Genomic DNA, 12,500 nt, shown 5'->3' on the forward strand with positions numbered 1-12,500 from the left:
GCAATTTGGGATTCCCCTCCCTCCAGAACTTATTAAACTCGTCACCAGGCGTCTAGAGTTCAGTGCCATTTTGAATTGGGCACTTCGTGAGTACCACGCTTTCTGGCCGCCATTTTAGCAGGTTAACTTACAAGTTTTACGGAGTCTGGTGGCTCCGCGTTGCTACCTGGAGATGCTTCAGTGGATTCATGGTTTAGAGAAATTCCTATTCTACGAACCTGGCGTGTTTATTTAGCGACTGGAGTTGATTTTCGCGGAAAAAATCGTGCTTGTTTTGGGTCGATCGGAGTCCCGACGCTGGCTTCCGTCTCCTACCTTGTCACTATATTATGAAGGAAGGTGAACGGGGACCATTTTCCCCGAAACTTCGTGTACGTATTAAAGACAACAACAGCTCACCACATGATAAGTTTTATCGATTTTTATTACCATTTTCTAGCAAATTTTCAGACCTAAACTTCGCCTCATATGTTCTCTATATTTTAATACCTACGTGACGCACACAGTGAGCCTGGGTTACCTGTGGTTTCAACCCTTATGGGTTTCTGTTACTAATTAACACGAAAAGGCCTAACTTGGGAATTTCTAACAATATATCGCTTTCATCTAACCCAAAATCATTCAGATATTCAAAACGTCCTATGCATGATCCATTTCCTTCGCCTTTGTGTTTGTCAGCATTATGATTTGCAATATTTTAGGTTTACGTGTTCACAAGTTTGTTTTTGTATCTCGTAGATGTCTAGATTTCCAATAACAAACTCTGTTTTGATTGGCTACTCTAACTCGCTGTGTAAATAGTTCACCCTGAATTCAAAATAGATATGTTTCGTTCCCGAGAAAACAAAACAACAACATCCTTTTACAAATCGCACGGGTATTCCTGATTGCTGAATTAAATTTAAGCTTCATTTTGCATTTACCAGTTCATCCACGGGCACGCTTTTTCGAGAAGTGTTACATACACTTTACCACGTGCCCGAGTAATTACAGGGTTAACATTGCGGTATGCCGGAATCATGTTTCCACTTCAGAATCATTTAACCTAAGTAATTTAACTGAGTTCTCTACCTGTACGTATCTAAGAGGATGAAGTAAAAACGTTCCGGTATTAAGTTAATAAGCCTTATCAATCAAGTTATCAGGGTGTCTTAAGTTTTTGCCTTCCTACTGTAGAAGGATTTGCAAGATATATGCCGAGCAACGGATGTCATAGACAAAATGCCGGAAATGTTTAATCTCAGGCAGGGCACAACAGCTCGAACGATGCGAATATCAATGAGGTCGCCAACTTAAAGAATTTTTTCATGTATATTCTATCAGATGGTGAATATTTTGCAAGTCTTAACTTCCTCTGGCAAGCACTGTGGATTGCAATCAGTTCAACCAAATTCTCTCTCGGAAAATTTCCTCTCAACTTGGGTAGCTCTGTTTAATGTTTTATAAGCTAATACAACTGCGTTTTCGACTTCACTTTACTAAGAATCGAAAGACAAGTGAAAAGTTGCCAAAAAACAATTAGGAGCTAGCATGACAGTTATTTATATCCAACCATATACATTATTAATCATATAGAACATATTGGATGATGCAAAGAAAATTTCAAAGTGCGATGCCGGTACAATGCTCTGCCAACTGAGCTATGAAGCCTCACATTTGGGTCCTTCACGGAGCTAAATGAGCCTAACAAATGATCTGCTCTCAACTGTGAGGGGCAGTGTAACCCAGTGGTTAGGGCGCATGCCTTGAGATCCGGAGATCCCCGGTTCAGGACATGGATCCTGCCCACTGGTTGAATTTGTCCCTGGTTCAACTTCTGCTTTCAACTGTGTCGCTTCATAGCTTAGTTGGTAAAGTACTGCATTGCCACCGCAGAGGTCATGGATTCGAATCGCGATGGAGTCACCTGAATTTCTTAGCTGCCAAATTCTCCAGTTAAGTACGAGGAACGATTTCTCATTCGTATACAACCCGCACTTCAATATACATTCATTTCATTCATGTTAATTATTGTTTATTTCGGCTAATTAAGAATGTGAAGGCAGTGACATCTTTAAATAAACAGGAGGTCTTAATTTATGGCTTGGTTAAGTGTTATTTTCACCTGCTGGGCAAAAACACACCTTAGCAAGATTTCTTCCAACAGCATTCACTTTTGTCGAAGGTGACAATACACTACCCACTATCCTTCCTGTAGCCTGCACTTGGTTTACTCAACCATTTCAAAATTGTAACGTTGCAATTTTCAGGGGTAAGCTTTGATTTTTATTCTTCAATAAAACGTTTTAACCGAACGTTTCTTTCATGAAACTGAAAAAAACACGTTTAACTAAAATCTTTCCATAAGGTTCGAAAAAGAGTCACGGCGAAAATGATATCAAGAAATTAAATACCTCGACTAAGCTTTCTAATTTATTCACAAAAAATTGTTTTCAAGGTCTTATTCCTTGTTTAAGATACTTGTACAAGTTACACCTCTGAAGCCTAGCGTTTGCGATCAGGTTAGACAAACTCTTTCGCCAACAGAAAAATCCTAAGGTATATGATAAATCTAAATACTTTTTGGCTGAGCGATTGCTAGATACGTTTTTCTAAATTTTTAATTTCGAAAAGAGGGTAAAGAATGTTTTCGAATTTTGAATCAATTTTCACGGGGGGAAGGTTAATATTGCGGTACGCCGGAATCATATTTCAAAGTTTCCACTTCAGAATCATTTAACCTAAGTAATTTAACTGAGTTCTCTACCTGTACGTGTTCAAGAGGATGAAGTAAAAACGTTCCGGTATTAAGTTAATAAGCCTTATCAATCAAGTTATCAGGGTGTCTTAAGTTTTTGCCTTCCTACTGTAGAAGGATTTGCAAGATATATGCCGAGCAACGGACGCCATAGACAAAATGCTGGAAATGTTTCAACTCAGGCAGGGCACAACAGCTCGAACGATGCGAATATCAATGAGGTCGCCAACTTAAAGAATTTTTTCATGTATATTCTATCAGATGGTGAATATTTTGCAAGTCTTAACTTCCTCTGGCAAGCACTGTGGATTGCAATCAGTTCAACCAAATTCTCTCTCGGAAAATTTCCTCTCAACTTGGGTAGCTCTGTTTAATGTCTAATAAGCTAATATCACTGCGTTTTCGACTTCACTTTACTAAGAAAGACAAGTGAAAAGTTGCCAAAAACAAGGGGGAGCCAGGATGACAGTTATTTATATCCAACCATATGCATTATTAATCATATAGAACATATTGAATCATGCAAAGAAAATTTCAAAGTGCGATGCCGGTGCAATACTCTCCTTCACAGAGCTAAATGAGCCTAACAAATGATCTGCTCTCAACTGTGAGGGGCAGTGTGGCCCAGTGGTTAGGGCGCATGCCTTGAGATCCGGAGATCCCCGGTTCAGGACATGGATCCTGGCCACTGGTTTAATTTTTCCCTGGTATAGTTCCTGGTTCAATTTCTGCTTTCAACTGTGTCGCTTCATAGCTTAGTTGGTAAAGTACTGCACTGGCATCGCAGAGGCCATGGATTCGAATCCCGTTGGAGCCACCTGAATTTTTCAGATGCCTCTATAAGAGACAATTGCTCAAATTGTCCAGTTAAGTGCGGGGAACGTTCTCTCATACGTATATAACCAGCACTTCAATATACAATCATTTCATTAACGTTAACAAGGGAATAACACGACTTTTCACGGGAATATAGTTTATTTGCGCCCGCGTAGTGTCATTTGCGGTCCGAGGGCCGCAAATGACACTACAAGGGCGCAAATAAACAATATTCCCGAAAAAAGTCATGTCATTATCATTATCAAGAATGCGAGTTTTAATAATACAAGCTAAGTGAAGAACGAATTCATAGTCACTTCAAATCATCATTTAAGTGTTGATTGAACAAGCTATTAAAGAATCAACTCAGTCCAGTGAACTTATTTAAAATTACGGAAAAAATGCGTAAAATCGTCTATAAATAATAGGCATATCACAAAGTTGAAGCAAGGACCAATCAGCTGTAGGGTTGATAATGCATTAGCAGCCCGCTGTCAGTCTTTTGCGGCCCGCTGAGCGATTGTTTTGAAGAGGCCGATTTTCTATTTGGCCGCGTATATTGATAATAATTATTGTTTATTTCGTCTAATTAAGAATGTGAAGTCAGTGACATCTTTAAAATAACAGGATGTCTTAATTTATGGCTTGGTTGTGTGTTATTTTCACCTGCTGGGCAAAAACACACCTTTGCAAGATTTCTTTCCAACAGCATTCACTTTTGTCGAAGGTGACAATACACTGCCCTCTATCCTTCCTGTAGCCTGCACTTGGTTTACTCAACCATTTCAAAATTGTAACGTTGCAATTTTTAGGGGTAAGCTTTGATTTTTATTCTTCACTAAAACGTTTTAACTGAACGTTTCTTTCATGAAACTGAAAAAAAGACGTTTATCTAAGATTTTTCCATAAGGTTCGAAAAAGAGTCACGGCAAAAATGACGTCAAAAAATTAAATCACTCGACTAAGCTTCCTAATTTATTTACAAAAAATTGTTTTCAAGGTCTCATTCCATGTTTAGGTTTTTCAAAAATGAGTTACTTGTGCAAGTCACACCTCTGAAGCCTAGCGTTTGCGATCAAGGTAGACAAACGCTTTCGCCAACAGAAAAATCCTAAAGTATATGAGAAATCTAAATATTTTTTGGCTGAGCGATTTCTAGGTACGTTTTTCTAAATTTTTAATTTCGAAAAGAGGTTAAAGGAAGTTTTCGAATTTTGAATCAATTTTCACAGGGGGACGGTTAATATTGCGGTTTGCCGGAATCATTTTTCAAAGTTTCCACCTCAATCACCCTGTTAACAGCGCCTCCTTTTGTATTTTTCTTTACTGAGGAGGAGAAAAGTAGGCTCTGCCCGAATCGCATTAACTCTTCGAAGCCGCCGCAGCCCGAACTTCTGGACTAGTCAATCTTGTTTTCTCTCGTCAAACCGGTTTTTCCAGTGCAAGCGTCCGTTTAGTGACAAAACCGATGGTTATAATTGAGCCCGCTGGCATGAAAAACCAAGATGGCGGCGAGATCTGGCATATTAGGCTTGGGTTCGAGACTGTATCCTGGCAACATGCAGCGCATATTCAAAAAAGATCTTACTCGATTCATGCAGAGCCTTTCTCGAGAACGCCAAAATCGAGCAAGCAAAAGAAAGGCTCTGCTAGCAGGGTGCACCTCAATATGATTTAACCTAAGTAATTTAACTGAGTTCTCTACCTCTACGTATCCCAGAGGAAAACGCCTTATCAATCAAATTATCAGTCTGAATTCAGTTTTTGCCTTCATACTGTAGAATCGTTGCCTTCCTACTGTAGAAGGATTTGCAAACTATATGCCGAGCAACGGATGCCATAGACAAAATGCTGGAAATGTTTAACTTCAGGCTGGGCACAACAGCTCGAACGCCGACGCGAATATCAATGAGGGCGCCAACTTAAAGAATTTTTTCATGTATATTCTATCAGATGGTGAATATTTTGCAAGTCTTAACTTCCTCTGGCAAGCACTGTGGATTGCAATCAGTTCAACCAAATTCTCTCTCGGAAAATTTCCTCTCAACTCGGGTAGCTCTGTTTAATGTATAATAAGCTAATATCACTGCGTTTTCGACTTCATTTTACTAAGAAAGACAAGTGAAAAGTTGCCAAAAGCAAGGAGGAGATAGGATGACAGTTATTTATATCCAACCATATGCATTATTAATCATCATATAGATCATATTGGATCATGCAAAGAAAATTTCAAAGGAGTAAACAGGCGATTGAATCTTATAGTTTTCCATAAAATGAAAGTTTTCTGCCCTTTCATTCTGGCTTTTCAACTGTTAAAAATGAACCCGACGAATCAAAACGTCCGATTACTTCCATCGCTAATGTGAACTAATACAAAATGACCTGTGTTTTGCAGCTATTTCATTAAGAGTGAGATTACGTGTCATATTATAAGTCATTTCTTGACAGCAGCGTTTATTTTGTAGAGTTTCTCAAAGCCGAGACAATGAAGCCTGCGATATCCTTTGTTTGGCTCGCACTTGGTTTACATAGCGTATTCAATCTTGTTGACTTGCAGTATTCAGAGGTAAGCGTTTCGTGATATTACTGCGTACACACAAGGTCTCACTGAATTATTTGATTATTGATACTCTTTTTTCATAAAAAACAGGCTCCAAAATAACCCAGAAAAATTACATTGAAGCGACTAAAATGGATACCGTACGTGAAGCAACTGGCCTCCCAACGGATTTTCGCTGCTAAGGGCCGAATTGCTTCGAAGCCCAGTGATTGGGTTAAACCTAGGTTACCTGTTACTAAAACTCATGCCAGCACGACCGCTTAGCAGGTTTCGAAGAGCTCGGCCCTTTTCTTGAAACGACTTCATTTTAAGGATAAGCGGGATTTGTGGCACACAAAATACAACGCAAAAGTTTAGGAACTTTCGAAAGTTTTAATAGCTGATAAGAACGTTAATCCGAGAGAAAACAACTACAGAAAGCGCACCAGACAAATTACACCATCCCAGAGGTCTGGCTAGTACTTCAGTCGCATGCCCATGGCCACCTGTTGCGACCTGGTGCGGCTCCATCATCATGGCTTACATGCATGACACAACTACCTACAGCCGGTGCAGAAACTCCCCTTTTAAGCGAGCGCCAGTAACAAACTAGCATGCTAATTATTAGGAGACCCATCAAAGTGAAGAAACCTACTGTCCTACTGAACGTTAGGACAGACAAGAAGCAGTTTACAAGATCAAATGCTGCGACTGCCAGGCCACTCATATCAGCTGTCATATCGATGAGACCGGCAGAAGTCTAAACGCAACACTGACACTGGCTGAACAAAAACGAGGGACGACAAATAGTAACATCAAAAATAACATTTCTGCACAGCATGTACAGACAGACTACAAAATCGACTGGGACTCTGCCGAATGCCTTACATACCGTATTAATTATTACCAACGGATCGTACTGGAAGCTGGTTCACTAAATTAGAACAGTGATCTGTAATCTGATGCCTACAACTTCTAGCACCCTACAAACGACTTACCAAGGACGTCAACACATTGACCGACTTACTAACAACACATGTACAGACATGTAAGACGTAGACAGATGCAGACGCACCAATCACTGTTTACAGTCTTTACAGCCAATGACAGCTTTGCTCAACTGACAGTCGACCAATAATGTCACGACTTCGTTGACTTATCACATCATCGACCAAGGTATTTGTACTATCTAATGACGTTACACAAATAATTAATCACTTCACTCTGGTGACGACTTCCGGTCAGGTTGTCGAAACGTCAGTCAATGTCACCTAAACAGTCCTTCTCACGACCACTCGTGCTTCAGATATGATATGACTCCCATTAATAATATACTTTATTCAAATATAAAGGTAAGCCCTATGAAGGGTCCCCTTTAAGTTACTAAATCTAAACCTAAAAAGTGTTTACCTAAACAACATTTACGTAGGATCTGTAAAATTGCATATAAAAAAAACAGAATCAATACACATTTATCCACGTTTTCAAATCTTGTTTGAATCTGTCACGTCCGGTTAATAGGTGGTTCGCCAAATTATTCCAGTCTTTAACAATTCTTACAGAGAAAGAGTACTGAAAAGCGTCACTGAATTTTTGCCAATTTTGTTTGGATATTGTATGGATGATTAGCCTGTAGTGTTTTTACTTTTTACAGTACTCGAAAAAATCACAAAAGTTCAGGCCGTTTTAATCCAAACACTATCTTATTCCAATCTTATAGCATTCTACTAAAGAAAGGTACTTCCTTCGGTGTTCAAGTGTGTTTCAGTTTGCGTCGATCTTAAGCCATTTCACGTGGCTTCTGACCAAGAGCAAGCAATCCTTGATGCTCTTCGTTGCACTTTTTCTATCGCTAATTTGTCTTTAACAAAGTATGGAAACCATACAGAACGTACGTATTCTAAAATAGATCTTACCGGTGACTTATAAAGCAAGTAGAAGATATCCTTGTTCTCTTAAGTGTACGCTAAAGTAGGCCCAAAACTTTCTTTGCTTCAGTTGTTTACTGTTATCGGCCAAACGATCCGACCAGGATGTCTCTCGACACATGAACGCCAAGGTCTCTTTATGAGTTGAATGACTTTAACTCTGTGTTTGACATTTTGTGAGAATGTGTACTTTTGTCCAGTTTTCCAGAGAATTCAGATCCGACTGTAGCGCTAGTGTGTCATTGACATAATTCAATTGACAAGAGAGATCTTAGTATCATCAACAAACAGTTTAACGGTACACGTAACAAATTACTCTCGGTTGCTTCGGCTGCTGAGGCAAGGATACTAAGGCTTCGGATCAGTTAGTTCTTGCCTGTTGGCTTGTGATCGTAGATTTAAAATACCTTCAGAGGCACCCAGCGATAATCTTCGATGAAATATCTGTTCGGGAGGGTCAAGCTATTCTAAGAATTTCGGTTCTACGTTACCAGACAGCTAAGGATTTCTTTACCAAAACATCACCTGAAAGATTTGCAACCAAGGAAAAGTAGTCCCTTACGTCTTCGGAAGGGGTATTTTTGCAATTAGTGGCACTTAAAAAGATCACCCAGCAGTTTCGGATAAGCAAATGGTTCGGTTGGAAGCTCTTAGAAGGTAACGTTACGAGCAAATTAAGGCAAAAGCCTTTGAGAGACGTTTCTAGGCTCCTTGTAATGTATATAACGACTGTCTAAAGAGATTTTTTTATCACCTAGAGAATTTGATCTGTTCGGATATCTTAGCTGAAAATTGAAGTGTCCGAAAATTTTAGGGAATGATATCTTTATTTCAGATATTGCTAGCTGATTAGTAAATGAATTTCACTACAAACGGGAAGCTTCGTAACGAGCTTCTAACAGGGTATATTAATAAATTCCATGAATGAATAATTAACACAGTTGATTTGCATTTTACGACACATATCGTCGATAATGTTAGATGTTTCTTGTTTTAGGCACAACAGCTCCAACGTGGCGAATATCAACATATAAAGTACGCAAACTTCCAGAACTTTTTTCATCAAATTCTGAATATTTCCCAAGTGTTGGCTTCATATTATGCTACGGATTACATGGACTGTGCCTTCAAATGTCTCGAGAAGATGTCATGTTTCTCCTTCAATTTTGCCACCTTACCGGCAGACAGTAACTCTGGTCGACATTTGTGTGAACTCCTGGCGTCAGATAAGTACAATCACGCAAACAATTTTGTACCAAGCAGAGACTTCCATCATTTCGCGATTCCGGTGGGTTCCTCAATTGATAGGTGTAATAGAAAATGGTTCTAAATGACTCAACGCTTTTGACCGGTCGCTTAACAAAATGTCCTTTGTTGACTGTATCCTCTTTAGACAAAATTAATAATAACTATAGTACCATTCTCAGAATCTCCCAATAAGGCTGAGTTAATAGAAGATCTACTTAACTGCCACAAGAAAATCACGGGTTCTTTTGAGCCGTGTATATCGTTCTAAAATTTTTTGCGCTCGACAAAAAACGAAAACCGGTGCTGTTATTTATTCATGCTTTAATTCTTACTTGTGTTACTTCAATCTTTTAAAGTTACGTGGTTGACATGGGAAGATTGTAACAACCTGACGTTGTACAAAATTTTAGTTTAAGGTCATTACAATTACAAGTAATTTAGACATACATGCAGCTTGAAATATATTCCTCTTATCATCCGAACCAAGTTCGACGTCCAAGTTCGGCCCAAGCAAGAAGAGCGGGGATCATAAGCCAACTGGGAAAAAGCGAGGATCCGTATCTTACATTATCGTATGGCCAGTACGGCCCCACGCGCGCTTTCATTGAAAGACTATTGGGAAAATCGCCGTATGAGGGCCGTACGCATTTGCGCGAGCACGGCGCGCGCGGTAAGGTCCTGCTAGGAACAGAGGATTTCGTCGCTTTTACACATCCAAGTTATTTACAGCCAGAAAAGAAAATGTAAACAACATATTAGATAAATTGTCTGTGTAAATTTTTGTTAATTATTTTGTCCAAACTTTAAATTATGAGTACTCATGAATAGTGTAAGGAGCCCATATGATAAAGTGCTTATTCACTGAGTTTAGGTCGGGCCGGACAGGAAAATATTTGGCCCTCGGTCTTGGCGCGTCCAGCCCCACCACTCAGTAAATATAAGTACATAGTAAGGACTTCTGAGGTGATAAAGCGCACAAGAAAGGAAACCAGTTGACATCAAGCAGAACCGTTTTACTGCGACAAATGATTGGCACGCATAAGAATTTGAAAAATAAATAAACAAATGTTATTGGCTTTGTGAAATAGTTGATTGCAATATTCAAACAGTTTCCCAAGTTTATTCAGTTCCCATAAACAACACGATAAATTTGCTAGAAAATGTTGCATCAAAACTTCAAATTTAACTTGCAGTACAGCGGGCCGTACTATACAATCCGGCCCGATAAATTAGCCAATCATAGCGCGCATACTATCTGAGAGATGAAATGAATTGCACATTTAGGTTAAATACATTTTTAGCAATATCTTACTATTTAGATATTTAACTCTGTTGCAGCCTTGACGTTGTTCTCAGTTGAGTTCTTAGCCGCGCCACAAAATTAGTCGGTTTTTATTCCACAGACAGTTTGCGATTAAAAAACTTAAGTTAAAGATATTCGTTCGAGATCCCACAAAATAACAATGTTTCATAAAATTAATTGACAGTAACATTTCTAAACAATGGTTTTCGCTTTTAGAGCCCATGTGAAAGCCTTCCTTGTCAAAATGGTGGAACATGTCGTCCGCTTTATGACACAAATTCATACGTGTGCCAATGTGCTGAGGGAAACAATGGAACATACTGTGAGAATGGTAATAGTGTTTAATTTGTTGCACAAAGTTGAGGACGAAAGAATAACTGAAGTGAGATAGGGTGCATGAAAATAAAACTCATTTTAAAAGCGTTTACAAATTGACAAGAGCACCCAAAACATCCTTACGGAGGAGACTCGAAAAGGGCACCCAACGAGTAAATTAAGAAAAAACCCTTTGAGAGACATTTCTAGGCTCCTTGTAATGTATACAGACTGTCTGAAGGGATTTTTTTATAACTTAGAAGAATTTGATCTGTTCGGATATCTTAGCTGAAAATTGAATTGTCCGAGAATTTTAGGGACGATATCGTCATTTCAGAGATTGCTAGCTAAACGTTACCTTCTAAGAACTTCCAACCGAACCATTTGCTCATCAGCTCTGAAACTTCCAGGTGACCTTTATTGTAAAAATATCCATTCCGAAAACGTAAGGGCCTACTTTTTCCTGGTTACCAGGGGGCGGATCCAGGATTTTTCTTTGGAGGGGTGCACCAGTAAAACGGAAGTGCGACGCTGACTGGTGACTTTTTTTTTTTGTAGAATACCAGTTCTATTAGGAAGCCTCAGGTCATCTGTTTACCCCCTGCACCCTCTCTCTAGATCCGCCCCCGGTTACGAATCCCTTCGGAGATATTTTAGTAAAGAAATCTTTATTTGTTTGTCAACGTAGAACCGAAATTCTTAGAACAGTTTGACTCTCCTGAACACATATTTCCGCTGACTCAAGATTATCGTTGGGTGCCCCTGACTTGGACTACGTTAAGGCAAATGTGTTTAATGCATTTCTCCCGTAAACGACTTAGTTGTGTGTCACCTGATTCTCAAACAAGTCACTTATACAGATAGCTATGAGCATGGTCTTGCGATTGTTTCTCATACTGAAAAAGCCTGTGAGGACCTTCTCGGGCTGCAGTCATCAATAAGTTGAGTAGAAATCCCGTATCAACCTTTTTCTGCGTGCCAACGTGCTTATGTGTGTGCGTAAACATTAAACATGAATCTGAATCGCTATTTTTACAACTTAATCCTCCTCTGTTCCTTTCCGTAGGATGGCAGAAGGTAAATGTAGACCCAGTGTGCTTTGGGGTCCAGAATGATAAATTCGGAACCTTCCAGATCCACAAGCCAGGAGACATTTACCGCTTGAAGCTGGTCCATCGCTCAGGATATGTGAATTGCGATTCCAGCAGAGCCTCTAACACTAAATGGGGCTGCTTCGTTAACAACGACAAACATTACACGGAAGAATTAATAGGTGTTCATATTACTTACGAAAATAGAACCCGTATTTTTCCAGCAAACGACGGTGATTTCTACACACTCCCTGGTTTCAATGGAAACTCTCCCGAAATTACGTTTGATTCCACTCCTACTCCTTTGTCTGTGGTCGCTGGTCAGAAGTTCAAGATCTGGTATGGTGACGACCTGGATAACACAAACGAGGGTGACAACCACGGTACATCTTGCACTGATGTGTATGCTTTTTACCAGTGATGAAGTGAATGGAATCGGCGTCAGTTAAAGCGATGTGAAGGAAGTTCAATTGAGCTAAATTAGGCGAAAGTCAAATGAAGTAAAATGTAATGTAAGAATTGG

The 12,500-nt window shown here is 39.5% G+C and overlaps 2 protein-coding genes across 2 annotated transcripts in view; both read left to right on the forward strand.

Annotated features, from left to right (window-relative positions):
- Nucleotides 1-12,500, forward strand: part of LOC138018627 (uncharacterized) — a 399,148-nt gene that overhangs the window by 338,124 nt on the left and 48,524 nt on the right. The gene's annotated exons all lie outside the window — the stretch shown is intronic.
- LOC138018629 (uncharacterized) overlaps nt 4,242-12,500 on the forward strand; it is an 8,407-nt gene continuing 148 nt past the window's right edge. The window contains exons 1-5 of the mRNA XM_068865324.1: nt 4,242-4,367; nt 6,019-6,119; nt 9,018-9,308; nt 10,788-10,902; nt 11,953-12,500. The exon at nt 11,953-12,500 is cut by the window's right edge and continues 148 nt beyond it. Of these exons, the coding sequence (XP_068721425.1) occupies nt 6,039-6,119; nt 9,018-9,308; nt 10,788-10,902; nt 11,953-12,398 (933 nt within the window). The 5' untranslated portion in view covers nt 4,242-4,367; nt 6,019-6,038 and the 3' untranslated portion in view covers nt 12,399-12,500. The remainder of the gene's footprint in view (nt 4,368-6,018; nt 6,120-9,017; nt 9,309-10,787; nt 10,903-11,952) is intronic.

Source organism: Montipora capricornis, chromosome 10, assembly GCF_036669925.1.
Source record: "Montipora capricornis isolate CH-2021 chromosome 10, ASM3666992v2, whole genome shotgun sequence".
NCBI lineage: Eukaryota > Metazoa > Cnidaria > Anthozoa > Scleractinia > Acroporidae > Montipora > Montipora capricornis.